The sequence below is a fragment of the Alosa sapidissima genome, chromosome 16 (assembly GCF_018492685.1).
Source record: "Alosa sapidissima isolate fAloSap1 chromosome 16, fAloSap1.pri, whole genome shotgun sequence".
Lineage (NCBI taxonomy): Eukaryota > Metazoa > Chordata > Actinopteri > Clupeiformes > Clupeidae > Alosa > Alosa sapidissima.
This window is the reverse complement of record NC_055972.1, coordinates 23,086,979-23,102,695: the sequence shown is the minus strand read 5'-3', so window position 1 is coordinate 23,102,695 and position 15,717 is coordinate 23,086,979. Positions and strand designations below refer to the sequence as shown.

The 15,717-nt window shown below is 45.1% G+C and overlaps 2 protein-coding genes across 6 annotated transcripts in view; one reads left to right on the top strand and one right to left on the bottom strand.

Moving 5' to 3' along the window:
- Positions 1 to 11,505, bottom strand: asrgl1 (asparaginase and isoaspartyl peptidase 1). Of its 3 annotated transcripts, none has more exons than XM_042064893.1 (8): positions 11,310 to 11,505; positions 9,204 to 9,279; positions 6,988 to 7,176; positions 6,594 to 6,736; positions 5,426 to 5,580; positions 5,085 to 5,206; positions 2,865 to 2,975; positions 1 to 305 (listed from the first exon to the last, which is right to left on the bottom strand). In XM_042064893.1, exons 3-8 carry the CDS (start codon positions 7,172 to 7,174, stop codon positions 91 to 93), a joined length of 933 nt encoding a protein of 310 aa, XP_041920827.1. In that variant the 5' UTR covers positions 7,175 to 7,176; positions 9,204 to 9,279; positions 11,310 to 11,505; the 3' UTR covers positions 1 to 90. The 3 variants fall into 3 exon arrangements, with proteins under 3 accessions (XP_041920827.1, XP_041920828.1, XP_041920826.1); XM_042064894.1 differs by lacking the exon at positions 11,310 to 11,505 and adding an exon at positions 10,120 to 10,622; XM_042064892.1 differs by lacking the exon at positions 11,310 to 11,505 and having other exon boundaries at positions 9,204 to 10,622.
- LOC121684806 (regulating synaptic membrane exocytosis protein 1-like) overlaps positions 10,639 to 15,717 on the top strand; it is a 60,433-nt gene continuing 55,354 nt past the window's right edge. For 2 of the 3 annotated variants that reach the window (XM_042064891.1, XM_042064889.1), the window contains exon 1: positions 10,639 to 10,991. In XM_042064891.1, coding sequence (XP_041920825.1) covers positions 10,825 to 10,991 — 167 coding nt within the window. In that variant the 5' untranslated portion in view covers positions 10,639 to 10,824. The remainder of the gene's footprint in view (positions 10,992 to 15,717) is intronic. The other variant, XM_042064890.1, reaches the window with a different exon arrangement.

The following is a 15,717-nucleotide window of genomic DNA, read 5'->3' as shown; positions in this document are numbered from 1 at the left end:
TAGGCAGATCACCGATTGCATTTAATTTTAGACACTGTCAGTGCATCATTTTTCGAACCAACATACTGTAGCGACAACAGAATAAGTGTTTCAAGATGGCTCGCACGCTGATTCGGTGAAGTGTTCTCCGATGTAGAGGCCGTAGTGGAGCTGTTCGTTCTGCACTGCCGCCCATGCCATTTGTAGGCTGCTGAAGCGTGCGGCCCAGTTGCCCTTGGGGTCAACGGTCACCACCCCGCCCAAACCCTGCACCCGCTCCTTCATGTAGGCCAGGCCCAGGTCCGACGCCTCCTCTGCTGACTTCCCTGAGAGAGCAGAACCACAAAGATCCTGGGCGTTACATTTGCATTTATTCATTTAGCGCTTTTTTTTATCCAAAGCGACTTTACATGTCAATTATATTACAAGGGCTGATTGTCCCTGGAGCAACTTGGGATTAAGTGCCGCGTTAGAGCAGTAAACAAATAAACACAAACATAAAGAACATAAATGCACATATTTCAATATGTTATTATAGGACTTTGGAATTGGGATATTTTTAGATATGCTCCATCCCTTGGCACTTAATACTTAAGAGTCCCTATCTATCTCCTAGTCCTAGTCTCCTGGCTATCTATTGTGTCTCTGTATCTCTACCCTGCACGACTGCTCATAATCTGGTTACGGTAAGTCCAGACTTGATACACATTCAGTAAATGCAAATCACAAGCACCTTATCCCACAATAAATAACCACATTTTCTTCTTGAATTTCAATTCCCCTCAAGTCCAAATTATTTCCAACTCCAAGCATATTCCTCCATTTCACCCTCTGCCCTTATCACTGCACAGTGTGTGAAATCTGACCAAATATGACTTGTGTTTGGTCAGATTTCACCCAGTGTGCAGTAAAAGGCCCAGGGTTGAAGCAGGCACCCTGTGATCACAGACCTCTGTGACTTTGATCAAGCCCCCAACGCACGCTCTGACGTCACTGGCCCGTGCACCTGCTGCTCCGCTCATCGCTGGGTTGCTATTTATGTGTTAATGACCGCTGCTGGTTAGCGTCGGTGCCGCCACCGCCACGTAGCTTTTGAGCCCGCTGGCGGAAAAGCTGCTTGACCTGAATATGGCCGACGCTAGAGGTCTGCACTCCCGCGGTAGACCCGCGGGTCCCGACGCAAAAGAGTGCGGCGCGGGACAACTTTTGAAAGCTCTTTGCGGGAGCGGGCGGGATGAGAGAGATGTGTTCGCGGGTGCGGGACAAACCGCTGATTCACTGCACTCCCGCAAATTAAATATGTGCGGAAAATTAAATATGGAAATGATTAAAGTAGTGTTCATAACTATAGTTCAGCTGGATGTTCTGTTAGGCAGCATTAAAAAACGGGGTTTAAGCATAAACGAATAGCAGGCCTATAGCCTATATTGTCATTTACGTGGGTTCAATTTGTTCCAGCTGCTCATTGTCAAAACTCTAAATCGAAAGCATGACAGAGGAGGAGGGCACCAGACTAGGCCTATACTTCAGTTGTTAGCCTACATTCAGAACCAAGAAACTTTCTCTTTCTCAGGTGTGTGTGCTCCTTTCGTGAGACAGAAAGAAAAACTGAATAGGCTATCCCTCCTGCATGCGGGCGGTAGAGGGACATCATGTTACAGATGCGGGTAATGCATACAGATACAGAGACTAAAAATGACACATTAATGCGGAAGCGGGCGCGAGCGGGACAGAATATTGCCGGAGCGGGCGGGCGTGGGACTGAAAAATCAGTCCCGCGCAGACCTCTAGCCGACGCCGACCTCGGAGCGGTTCAGCAGAGGAGGAAACACTGGGCCGACAAGACAAGGCAAAATCCCTAGACAGCCTGCCAAACACTATAAAACTTGACAATAGCTTCACAGGATGCGTAATGCATTTCATGAAGTTGATGTTTTGTGCACACTTACACACACACACACACACACACCACACACACTCCAGAAGTAGTACAACACTGTAGGAAGGAATTCATATGCAGTATAATGTCTAAATGGTGTTCCAGCTGTCCGTAAAAAAAAAAAATCAAGGAATATCCGCACACTAGCTCCCCTTTTCTTCTGTTTATTAGAGTTTACACCATAAGTAACGTTTCGAGCCTCAGCTCTTCATCAGAGCTGTGAATTCACAGACCATCCGTCCGTCAATTATTAACTCCTTCTCCATGCAAAGCATCGGAAGTGACCTGAAGGTGACCGCCAGGTTAGAGAACAGCAAATCCCACATCACAGATAAACTAGTGTTGACTTGGCACCAGCTACACAGGAAGTGGTTTGGCTTTGACACACTATGTGTTGCTGCAAGTCACAAAACGTTTTGCAGCTTGCTGGAGTCTGTAGACTCGTGACTAGTGCCTGGCCTTACTGTCCCCTTGCTGAGAAGACTGTCCACATTTACTCGGTAACACTGACCCACAATGCCTGGCCACCTTGATCCAGGCAAGTGCCTTAGCTTTAGCGCAACAGAAGGAAAACTGTGTTTACACAAACACAACAAGCATGAGGGGGAAGAATGAGGAGGTCAGACTGACTTTCAGATAGAGCTCAGCAAGACCTTTCGCTTTGTCACCACAGACCTCAGAAGCTTTTAGTGCTCGTGTGTGTACTGTATGTTTGACATGCAGGCAACAGTGACAAACGCAGAAGTTGCTATAATTCGGGTAGTGATGACTGCTGCAAATCTTTTGACTTCTAAATGATGACACACAATGATTATATATACTTCAATATAATATATTATAAACTCACATGCTGGGTACATTTCTGAAACTTAAAATTCTAGTTGCAACAATCAAGTCTTGAGACTGATAGAAATCTAAACTGTACTGTGAGGCCAGATGCCTGTACCTTGCTCCATGTGGAAGAGGATAAGCCTGGAGAGAACGACTTTCATGATGGCTTCCCCGTGGCCTGTCGGAGAGACCGCTCCCACCTTGTTATCGGCGTAGCCTCCACATCCTGTAACAAAGACAGCAGAGATCCCAGCTGTGATTAGGCGCAAGACGGAAGTGCTGTGAGGCGTCATTCTGTTTCTCTGCCACAAGAGGGCAGCCTTTCACTAAGGATCGCTAAAAGTGGTTTGGCAGCCACTGAGCATGTCAGCTAAGGTTTAAGTAATGGCCATGTCTGAAATGGGTTGTTGTGGTCAGAATGTAATGATGCTGCAGATATCTGAGAGAGAGAGAGATAGAGAGAGAGAGAGTTCACTTGGGCTGGGAGCTGGAGGCAGGAAAGGAGTGGCTAAAAAAAGCTTTCTTGTGTAATAAAGTGAGTCAGAGGAAGTAAATGAATGCAAAAGGGGCGCCCTTCAGAGTGTGAGCCCAATGAGTCGGTCAGAGCCTGCGTGCATCTGTGCATACATGCATGTGGGAGTGTGTGTGTGTGTGCCTATGCATCCATGATGTGTATGCCTGTGTGGAAATGTGTGTGAGTGTTTCAACGTGTGGGTGTGTTTAAGCATAAATGTACCCATGTGTATGTGTGAATGAGTGAGTGAGTGACTGTGTGTGTGTATGCATCCATCTCTGAATTTGCATGTGTGCAGTGAGTGTGTGATTGTGTGTGTGTGTGTGTGTGTGTGTGTATGCATGTGTGTGTATCAACAAATTCCCTTATTAATGTAATGTCAATGTATTCATGTATACATGTGTGCATGCGTGTATGTACAGTATGTATGACTGTCTCTGTGTGTCTGTGTGCAGACACCTTCCTGTGAATTCACCTCCTCTTCATATACTGGCACACACAGCAAACTAGTGTCCTGATTGGCAGGTGGAGTTGACCAGGCTAATCATTAACCCAGCAGGTAATGATCCCCTGCTACTCGCTGAACATTACACACATTCCTCCACATAAATGGGGGTCAAAGTTCACCGTGCCTTTACTATTAACCTGCGCATACTTTTCGCCCATTTAATTAAAACCCATTCTTCATGCCGAATCCAACCCTAACACATTTAACCCGGCTTCTCTTTTGTCCTGCACAGTTAGCAATGGAGTCGACCAGCACCTCTCTGCTGCTGTGCAGGCCTATTGCCCTCATGCACTAGTCTGTTAAAGTCAATCCTGGTTAAGGGTGAAAGTTATCGAATCAGTGGATCATTGCGCTGTGCCCATGTTCACCACTGAGAAACCTTTGGCCCGGGATTTTACACTGTTCATGTTGTCATTAACAGAGATGGTTTGTGCATTTAGTAACTGATCCACAGACACACACACACACATGATCTCGAGTGTTACGAAACAACCATTCAATGTCAGGAGGTATATCAAAGACATTCACATCACAAAACCACTGCTATCCATCTATCAAACATAGCAATGTCACACAGGACACAGCATGGGCTACAGGCTGGAAAGAAAAATAATGTATTGCAATACATCTGGTTGCAGCTTTCAGATTGTGCCTCACTGGCCAGGCAAAGGTGAGAACAGGAATGTGGTCCAGCTCTGATCTGATCTCTATACATCAGCTCACACTGAGAGCCGTGTGTTAGAGGCCCACTCCGTCATGTCCAGATGACAGCTGCTGAGTCATCTGCCCCCCCCCCCCCCACACACACACACACACAGACTCTCTCTCTCTCTCTCTCTCTCTCATGTGGAGTGCACTGATAAGAGTGACTCCTGATGGGTTCAGAGTGGACGACAGAGCTTGGAGTTCTTTCAAATATGAATGGCCTGTTTCATAGGCTCACACTCACGGGAGGGACGGGAATCATATGAGTCAATGTATTTACATTAGAATAGCTCACCTAAAGAAGTAAAGAGAACACGTGTGGCCACATGCAGTATGGGATACATGTTTTGTGAGACATATTAGTGCAATCAGTACAAATTCAACAACAATTCTAATATATAATGTCTAATATATATTATTTTTGTAGAACTATTTATAATTTACATACTAACACAACATGTTACATAATGATCTTGGGCCCATAATTCCACATGATTATAATGATGCATGTTATCATTTGTGAATTTGAGTATCTATGCAGGGCATGGAAAAATACTGTGTGTAGCAAGAAATACAAGACAAAAGAGGAAAGCACACGTTTGGCTCACCTATGCATGGTGTGTCTCCGACACGACCCTCCATCTTATTGATCATGCCCCCCGTGGAGGTGGCACAGGCGATGTTGCCTTCAGCGTCCACGGCAACCGCACCCACTGTACCCATCTTACCCCTGAGACACACACACACACACACACACTTATTAATATGGTACAAATGGCGGCTCAAGATATCTTTTTAAAAGGACCTATTTCTGATCACGCTCAAAGTTAAATTGAACTAAAGTAATTTGTGGTGAATTTAAAACAAACAACGTGGCAACACTTGTATTCCCTGCCTTCAGTAAGCAGTGAAGTTAGTGAAGTAACTTGTGAAAAGCTACAGCCCTCACATTTGACACTCCACCGGGTTGGCATCTGGTGCCAGGTTCTTCTTCCAGCGCATCCTGGCATAGTCTGTGATGAGAGACTCCTCTGGCACCTCGGGGATGCCCATAGCCCTGGCAAACTGCGATGCCCCTTCAGCTGTCAGACACAGGTGGTTGGTCTAAAGACAAGAGGACCACAGACAGAGTGCGAGTGAAGGAGCCCATTGAGTTCCTGCAGAGAGGCCACACCACAACTCCCATAAACTCAGCAGTTACATTTAACTCGAGGATTTGTTCTATAGACCCTTTCAACAATAAAAACAAAAACAATGCTTGAACGTTCTATTTGGTTCCCAATCTACTTCCTCTGCATTAAGATAACATATGGAATGTTAAAACGGAAGCCTTGTGGGGCCAACTATGATGCTGATAATGGAACTCTCTTGAAAGGGCCTATATATTTTTCTATTTTTTCTATTCTAGTTTTCTTTCTATTTCTGTTGTTTCACAGGTTTTGCTATTGGCATCATCCGGTTCTCTCAAAGGATATACATTCATTTCCCTAACTCTACGCAAAGACAGAAAAACCTCTGCTACTGTAGATGATGACAATAAAAACAGATAGAGACCGTTTAGTGTTTGTGTTACGTATCCCAACTACTCATACGTGTTCATTAAAAAAGACCCCAGGAACTTCTTTACGGTAATATGAAATAAACACATCTCTAAACTGCACTTTCGACGGTAAAATCTGTGACGTTTTACGGGCCCCAATTTAATTGTCGGGGAAAGTGGACATTGTCACTCAGTGCGCAAAGTATCTTCTGCATGACCTAAAGCGATCATGTGGCATGTGGGAGGACTGAGCTGACCCACCAATGTTTATGCTTAGGATCTTGCTTATGGGCTTAAATTAGTAAACAGATTTACCCCGCTTATTAAATTAGCTTTAGTTAGACTTTTGACTTTGACGTGTCATTGACATTACGGCTCCACGACTGTGTGGGTACTGAGACTTGCAAGAATATAAAATTGATGGGTAGTGCTACTTCTACCACCTCCCTCTTAGTCACATACAGCATGTGTGAGTGTGTGTGTTTGTTTAGGTGTTGTGTGTGTGTGTGTGTGTGTGTGTGTGTGTGTGTGTGTGTGTGTGTGTGTGTGTGTGTGTGTGTGTGTGCACATGTGTTACCTTGTCCATGACCATCCTGGCAAGCTGCACGGGGTTAGCCACCCGCCTGACGGCCGACACAGCTCCGCTTGCCAGCGTGCGTCCGTCCATGACGATGGCGTCCATCTCCACTTCACCCTTCACGTTCAGCACAGACCCCCGGCCTGCACGTCAAAGGCAAGCACCGAGTCATTACTCACAGTGTGTGAATGAGAGGAGAGAGAGACAGAGAGACAGAGAGAGAGACAGAGAGAGAGAGAGAGAGAGAGAGAGAGAGAAAGAGGGTGGGGGGCAGAGAGGGAGAGAGGCAGATGACGTGTGTTGTTACAGGAAAGGGAGAATGTGCCTTCTAATGTGAACACAGTGTGTGTGTGTGTGTGTGTGTGTGTGCGTGCCTGCACAGCAGCATGCTCACCTGCGTTGTAAGAAGGGTTGTTCTCCAGCATGGTCACTGCCTCCACCACAGCGTCCATGGCACTGCCACCGGCCCTGAGGACGCTATAGCCCCCCCTGGCTGCCTCCCTCACACCTGCACAGGACACCTCAGCCCGCTCTTTAGGAATGTGCCCGGCCCCTCCATGGACCGCGATCACTGGCAACATGGCTAACGAGAGAGATGGAGACAGAGTGCTTGCCTATTAAAGTTTTGCTAATCAAATGTTGCCTCAGCTGACACTGAGCTTTCATAACCCAACCTAAAAGGATCAATAAAGTATCTATCTATCTATCTATCTATCTATCTATCTATCCATCTATCTAAAAAAAACTCTCAGAGCTTGAGACAGTTACAGGTAAAGATGTGATCTTTGTTTCATGCGCACTTCCTTTGGGATCAGCAACAGTCTCCTTGTTGTAGACTTCTAGCTTGGCTCGACCGACTTTCAACTCCCTTTCTGCCTGCAGTCTTTTCAGAGTACGGCGTTGGACCTCCAGTTCTTTTCTTTGAGTTTCCTCCAGCTCTTGTATCAACTCTCTTTGTTTGTGTTATTTGAGCATCATCTCATACTCAGCTTCTTTTGCTGCCAATTCTGCTGCTGCTTCTGTTTGTTTGGCCGCCATTGATGATGTCACCAAATGACGGTTAGATATGTTGTCATTTACCAAGGAGGCAGCAGATCCAGAAAATGCATTATCATGGCTAGGCAAGTCATGAAGGCGGTATCTGTTATCTCTCTCATTAAACTCACTTTCAGTGTCTAGCATTCTATAAGCAATTCTGATAATATCTGTTGTTACTGATTCACATGTAACAACTCGTCTTGTTAATTCAATAGATAGTGCCATGAGCCTTTTTATGTCAGAGTATGCTTGCATTATGTTTTCTCTACCTCCCTTGAGTTCATCAATGAGTGGCCCCAGCTGATTCTTTGGCATGTATGACTTCAGTTGTTGGTTTTGCTGTGCGTGCTTGAATCTTCCACTTTTCATAAATAGCGAGTAGCCTTGTCTTGGCCTCTTCATCTTGAAGTGCAGTCATCTTCTCTGTGGGATTTTGTGTATGTTCAGAGCGTCCAAGATCCTCTGGTGGCTCATCATCTCTCTGAAGTTGTACCTGGTGATCATTCAGACTTTGTTTCGTTTGCATTACTTGCCTCCATAGTAGTCTTTCAGATGATTCTGCGTCTGGATGAGGCATTTTCTGCAAGTCCTCTGTTCCATGCTGGACACAAGCCATCTGTTCTTCCAACTCCTTTACAGCCAGGGCCCAGGGGCAACCATTGAAATGCAGTGCCGTGTTTATGATTGTGGTTACGCATTCTTGAATTTCCCCTGGGGATCAATAAAGTATCTATCTATCTATCTATCTATATGGTTCATGTTATGCTTAGCTTAAGGAGAACGAATCATTGTAGACTCACTAATTCGATTCTACAAAGGCAAAGTACCTAGCCTAGATACAGTAGGCCAGCACTGTTTGGCCAGCTCCAAACTGTAGGCGAGTGAGTGCAGGGCAGGCTGATCTTGTAACCTAAATGACGACAGCATAACTCCACCACCTCCTTGTCCTTGTTGCCTTTGTGATTTCCTAATAACTTTCTTATACTAAATAAGAAAAGTAAAACACTGACATGCCCAACCCTGGAACTGACTGACACTGACTCTCTCTCTCTCTCTCTCTCTCACTCTCGTGCGTGCGTGCGCTCTAAGTAGCCTACGTTCCAAATTATGTTTTATAGGCTAGTAAGGTAGGCTAACGTTCAAGTGAGATCTGCTGCATGAAGGAGAGTGAGAGGAAACCCGTGTGCTGCTTTTATATTTGATAAATAGGTCCATCTCATCTCATCTGATCTCACAGTTTCAAGGCACGATCCGAATAATTGTTTCATATTTGTTAGTCAACTTTGCAAACTACATTCGGGGCTACACTCAAAACATTCGGGGCTGAAGCCCCGGCAAAATCGGCTGGCGACGCTTATTTGATGCTACGTTGGCCTAAATGTGCATGCATTCATGCAGAATCGAGCAATTATGTCGCTGACACTACTGTAAACAGCTCAGGCAACAAAATAAGCTACACACTGTTTGCTGTCAGACATACGAATCACTATAACGCCACGCACTGTTGGCGTAAACAAATGTAAAACAACGCTGAGCAATACAAAATGCAGTGAATCACATATCAGCGCTTACCAATACTGATATGATTCTCCCCGATCAGCAGCAGCTGCTACCTACAAAGATCCTGCAGGTGGTGGTGGTGGTAGCACTACAGGAAAAAACATGGGAAAAACAGACATCTGACTTGATTTTTATACGTCACGTGAACGTCATTTACAAATGTGTCAAAATAAAAGCCCTTTTCGGTTGGGATTTAAAAATATAATTGATTTGAGTCCATTTACGTTCAGGTAAACCGTAGCCTATCAATTAAGTCATTTCACGGAGGTCACCCTTCCTTTAGTCATGAATAGTAAATTTAACGCCATTAACAGTACTGACTCAAAGCGCTTTGATTTCTTTTTACATTTTCCCAGCCATCCAACCATAATGCAGCCTAACTTTTAAGCATTTAATCTTAAATCCAATGAAATTATCACATTCATGAAAAATATTACAGATACCCGGGCTGCCCTTTAGGCTAGACTATTTGTTGATCCTCATAAAATTAAATAACTAGTTATAAAGCACACACATAAAATGTTTTTCTTTTAAGATAGTTTGCATCCAAAATATATGCCCAGATGATAACTGTTAAATGAAATATAAAAAATATATTAAAATACAGGACATTTCAGTTGGATGTGTTAAAGTAAGTCACGATTATGGTTTTTTTTTTAAATCCATAGCGATCATTCTTAGCGTCTGAGTTAACAAACGCTGACCATGGTCCTGAAACGAAGTGATCCGCTTAATCGTTCACTTTGATTTCGCACGCTTTGATCAAACTGTGTTGACCCCCCTTTATTATCTTGGTATACTTTACACTGACAAGTTCAATCTAACACGACGAACAGGTGACTTTGAACATTACTACTGCCTTACAGAGACGGAACTAGCCCTGCCTAGGACAAGCACTGATCCATGACCCTGTGAACGAAACACATACACAGCCATTAATGAATATTAGCCATATCCTTTGAGTCCACCTTCTACTGGACCCTGGCACGGTACAGACTGGCACTTAAAGCACGGCACCGCGCTCATGCACGAGCTCGGCGGGTGGAAGATGCGTGGAGCGGGTGGTGGTAGATGGGAGGTGCGTCGCCAGCTCGCTACGATTGGAGAGAGCAAAGAGGAGCCTATGTGCACGTCTGGTGAGCCCCCATTCTCAAATGAGAGTGCGCGTCTCCGCACAGAGGAGGTGCGCGCTTGAGGGGCTGCGGTCCCATTGACTGTTCCGTCTCCTCCCAGCGGCAGCAGCAGCAGCAGCAGCCCCGAAAACAGGGAGCTCTGCTCGGACTCCGCCTCGCCCTCACGCTCTGAAGAGTCCAAGCTCTGGGAATCGGTGGCAGGAACATCTCTCGGTTGTGGACAATAACAAGTCTCCTTCATCGAATGACAGCCTCAAGTGCAGCAATGGGCTACCCATAACTGGAGGTGGAGGGTAGAGGCGGGCGGGCGGGGGGTGGGGGGGAGAGTGAGAGGAGAAAAAGCCGAATAGGAAGAGAAGCACAACCGTGGGTGCCCGCAACCATGAAAGGGTCGCAACGCTTGCGAGAGCCGCCGATTTCCCTATGGACTATGTCGTGAACAGTGGGCTAGATCGCTGGGATTTTTGTCAATAATACGACCCACCAAGGAGGGGTAAAATATGTCCGCCTCGGTGGGGCCCCGCGGCGGCCCTCGCCCACCCACAAGGCAGCCTTCGATGCCAGAGATGCCGGACCTCAGCCACCTTACGGAGGAGGAGAGGAAAATTATTATGGCTGTGCTAGTTCGGCAGAAGGAGGAAGAGGAGAAGGAGGAAGCCATGTTAAAGTAAGAGGAGATCATTTGCTCTCAGGCAGTGGGGAAATGTTACAGCCTGTACTGCCGACTGTCTATGACTGAGGTGTTGCTGTATCCACAGGACAAGCTTGGACGGGTGCACCCAGTTGAAAGTGTGTGTGTGTGTTAGTGTGTGTGTGTATTGGTTTACCTACAGTATATGCACACTTAACAACTGCACCTGGTGCTGCACTGTCCCCCTCTTTCCTCTTCTCCTTCTCCCCACCTCCTTCCCTCTCCTCGTTGTATGTGAATGTTTTGCAAAATTATATATTCTATGTTAGCATATCTTAAAGCATAAATCCTTACCCATGTTACCAGTTGTTATCGGAGGCTTGTCTTGGGGAGGTTACGAGTCCCCGTCAAGTTTAGGTAACTCGGTGGCATGCGTGTGTTATCCCATGTGCGTGTCCCAATTGTGATGTTGAGCGTGCCCGGCTAGACCCGTCGTGAAAAAATAGTTCTTCATAGCTTGTAGTGTGTCACAGCGAGAGTGCTACCGCTGCCACTGCTGAGGTGAATGGGGTAGCGTGAGAAATCAGACCGGGCAGTGACGGCACAGGTGCAACTCAGAGGAAAGGGGTGTGTCATCCTAAGAGATACTATATCGGTTTGTTGAGAATCGAGGCGTTATCAGCTCGGTTGAGTTCTCATAATAGCTCCTATAACCCAGTAGGCTATAGGGCACGCGTTCCATATTCTTAAAACCCACCTTGCCTACTTATCCATTCAACTCAAGTCAATACAAACGTTCCCCTAAAATACCGTACCAGTAAATCTACTCTATATTGTCTACTAAAGATAATAATTTAAGCCTTACATCCACCAACAGTAGGCTATGCTTTTACACCCTAGAGCAACAACATTGTAGCAACCGGAAGATACAGTTTAGCCTATATGGATTCCGTTGCAGGTCTCCATAGTGCCCCAATTCTCATTTGATTCAAAATTCTTTGATAGGCTAGTTTGGGGTGTGGTTGAAAATGTACCAACTGGTGGTCTGCTAGCAATTCGTCATCTCTTCTCTATTATGCCATCTCTTTGTCTTACGGATGTTATTTCTCACAGAATAAATTACCTGATCACTTTCCAGGTTGGCTTCTGTATATGCCTATACTGTAGGCCTACGTACAGGTGCACATAGAACGCCTATAAGGTTTGATGTTGCTGCACCTGCCGTCTTAGTCATTCCTTATACTGGTGGCTTGTCATCGTCGTGACCACTGGATAATTCTAATTCAGGCAGTTCTTCCTTCCCTCAGACGGATGGGAACTGCAAATAGACCGGATGACCGGAGTTCGGTAGCCTGCTGTGATCTCGTGCGATAACCGTAGCCAGCTGGATGTCCTAGTATCGAAAAGTAGCCTACAGTAGTCTCACGTATGACGACGAGTCATCATATGAGATCAGTGTGGTTATTGCTTATCGTTCACGAATATTCAGATTGGGATGTGAGACACAGCACACAGCAAAGACAGAACATATATCACCCTCATCAGAGTAACCTATATCACGCTGTTCTGTGTGTGTGTGTGTGTGTCACCTATAGAGTCTCTACAGAGAATCTTAAGCATTGCAATTTTGGAGAAGACTAGCGTCTAACGTCATGTCCACACAGTGGGTACCTGGCTTTGCATTTTTGAAGCTGAACGCGAAACTAAAAACTACTTATTTAATATTTCATAGTGATTAATATTCCCCAATATACTCTATGCGGATGATTATTCGTATTGGAGACCAATCTGAGATTGGGGAAAAGTTGGTTGATCTAGCCTACCAGGATTTCTAGGGCTTAGGACAGTTATTTTAACATTTTATATCGTCGGCTACATCTTGGGGTTCAGACACTATAGCACTATACCTTATGTAGGCTATTCCATTTATGTCCCCATTTTCCTATGCTCATATTTAATGCACATTCCGCTAATGTTATTTTCTCATACCAGCTAGAACGGAAATCTATTACTCTCTTACCCTAGCCACTCAATCTTTATTGAACCATCATCAGCACGTAAGGCGTATGCCTTACCGTTCCGCACGGCTCACGAGTGGGCTGGAATTCTGGGACACACTGTTCCATCTCATCTGGGTTTTGTGGGTTACAGTAGCTTCTGTGGGGTAGCAGCCCGGCATTCAAATATAGACCCTATGATCTACAATAACTAGCCATATACCCAACTTTATGCAGATTTTCTCGGTTCAGGTAGGCTATAGCTGATCATCTGATACATGTTGTATGTTTATAGCCTGAATGTGTACTGGCAATACTGATATTGTGCTTTTTTGGGAAACAGAAACTTTGCAGATTGTTCAGTGTGTGATTTCCCACCTTCTGTTGCCTGCTGGGGTGACAGAGGAGACAGCCACCTGATCAGCGGGAGACTGAGGCTGGTGTCAACAGTACAGAGTTAATCCTGCTCCTCTCTCTCTATCTCTCCGATTCTCTCTCCTTTTCTCTCTCTCCTATTCCCTTTCTCTGTCAGTCTCTCACACATTCTCTCTTCCTGTTTCTCCATTTTCAGTCTTTTCCTTTTTTCTATCTGGCTACCCCTATTGTTCTTGCTTTCTATCCCTCTCTTCTTTTCTTTTCTTTTCTACTCTATCGGTTTCTTTCTCTTTAAAAAAAAACTGTGTGGGAAAACATCATTAAACAAGGGAAACCCCAGGGCTTGGTAGGGCTCTGTCCTCTCCTCTATTCCCCCTGTGCCAATCTTTGGGAATCGGTGCTGCAGAGATGCAGCTCTTGAGTACAGCAGCTCTGGATGAACCGGTGTCAATCACATTTACTGTAGGCTGGCCGGCAGTCTGTGCCATCGCTGAAACAAGTTCCAGGCTTGTCAATCCAACTATCCTAAAGTCAATACAGTGCAAACGTGATGCATTTACTGTGTGAGATCTAATCTACTACAATTACTTGACTTGTGTCCTTGTGCAAGCTTCCTTTTGTTGCTCAGGTGGTGGTTGTTGGTCAGGGGCTTATTCTCACAGAAGACAAAATACCTCATCTGTAGTGAGCCCCTTTGGAGACAAAATAATCTCTTAAATGAATATAATAGTATACTAGTCGTAGTTGCTTAGTCTTAGTATACTTGTAGTTGATATTATATATTGTCTATTTTTCGTGGTCCGCCATGAGCCGCGGGTCCATGAGACCAGGGTCTTCTCCATTGTGCGCCATTCACCTCTCCCCCATGGGCTGCATGGAAGGCTGGTTAAGGAGACACTGTGCACGCTTTGGTACAGTAGGGAGACAGGACAGCTCAGCCTTGACTCAGCCGTGTGTGCTGACGGGTGTTTTGGAGTTACGCTGAAGCTCCACTGAACCATGAAGCTCATATCATTTCACTGATGAGCTTTTCGCAGGCTGCCCAAAGACGAATGGAAGGCCTGCGCCTTTCAGTGTGTGTTCAAGGGAGTTACAGTATAGTCATACTCCTAAACATATACATGTAGTTGTGTAGAGCCAGTTAGACACAATTTTTTTGCATGATGCCGTTGATGTTTCATTTACACATGACCGCTTTATCACAGTCTTTATTTGGTTTGAGTCTTTGTGTTATTGTATTTCATTCACACACACACACACACACACACAAACATACTCACTTAGCATGAGTACATTTCCATAAATGCTGTCGGAGAATGACATCTCTCAAAACACCTTTCATTCAGGTTGTTCCACTGATCTGTAGTCTCTTCCCTGGGAAACACTGCGGGTTCTCTGAGATGTTTCTCTCTGATCACCATTATCACAGAAGAATGTAAAATAAAATATAAAAAAAATGATTTGATGATACAAATATAGACACAGATACAGGTGAGCTGTGAATAGTGATGGAGGGGAGGGCAGTGCATTACACTTCTAAGAGGCCTCCTGGTTGTCTTATGTGACACTTTGAACTTTGAGTTAAGTAGTGTGCCCTCCACCTGTGCCTTACATCATAAGGGGGGAGGGGGGGGGGGGGGGGGGGACAAACTACGCTCTGGATCTAGAGACAGATAAAGGCCAAATTAGATAGATAGATAGATAGATAGATAGATAGATAGATACTTTATTGATCCCCAAGGGGAAATTCAAGGTTGCAAATTGGGCTGCTAGGGATCAATATGCTTATTTAATAATCTGGGAATCAGTTCTCGGGTGCAGCCTGGGTTAGAATGTAGGGTTAGAACATTCCATTGCTCTGACTAAAAGTTTTACATCAGCCACTTATCTCAGGGAAAACTAATTTAATATTGATAAAGCAGTATGTCATCAGAACCCTTTGAATGGTAGCGCTGTTTTGCTGTGTCATGTTTACAGTGCTGTGTTTTGCTGTGTTATGTTTACGGTGAGGTTAACCATAGGGATCACTCTATACGACACGCAGTTAGCTTAAAAGTAATTGCTCTCAGTACACTAACGTTATACAGTATAATTCACCAGTAAAGCAGAGTAATTGGGTATTGTGCGGCTTGAAAGCGGAGACAGCTCTGTAAAATTATTTTAAGAGTGAACAGTGACATTCTTTATGACCCAAGAACATGCTTTCATGCACACTGCTGTAAATGAGTGATCACAATTGGGCTCATTATAAGCCAAATGTGCTAATTTTTGCTGGGTGTGCTATAAATATGAGTATATGGGTCATCCCCTGTGAAGATCAATGGTGCTCCTTGGGTGCTCCTTGTTGGTGCCCCCCCCCCCCTCCCCCCTCCCCCACCTTTCTTATGCAG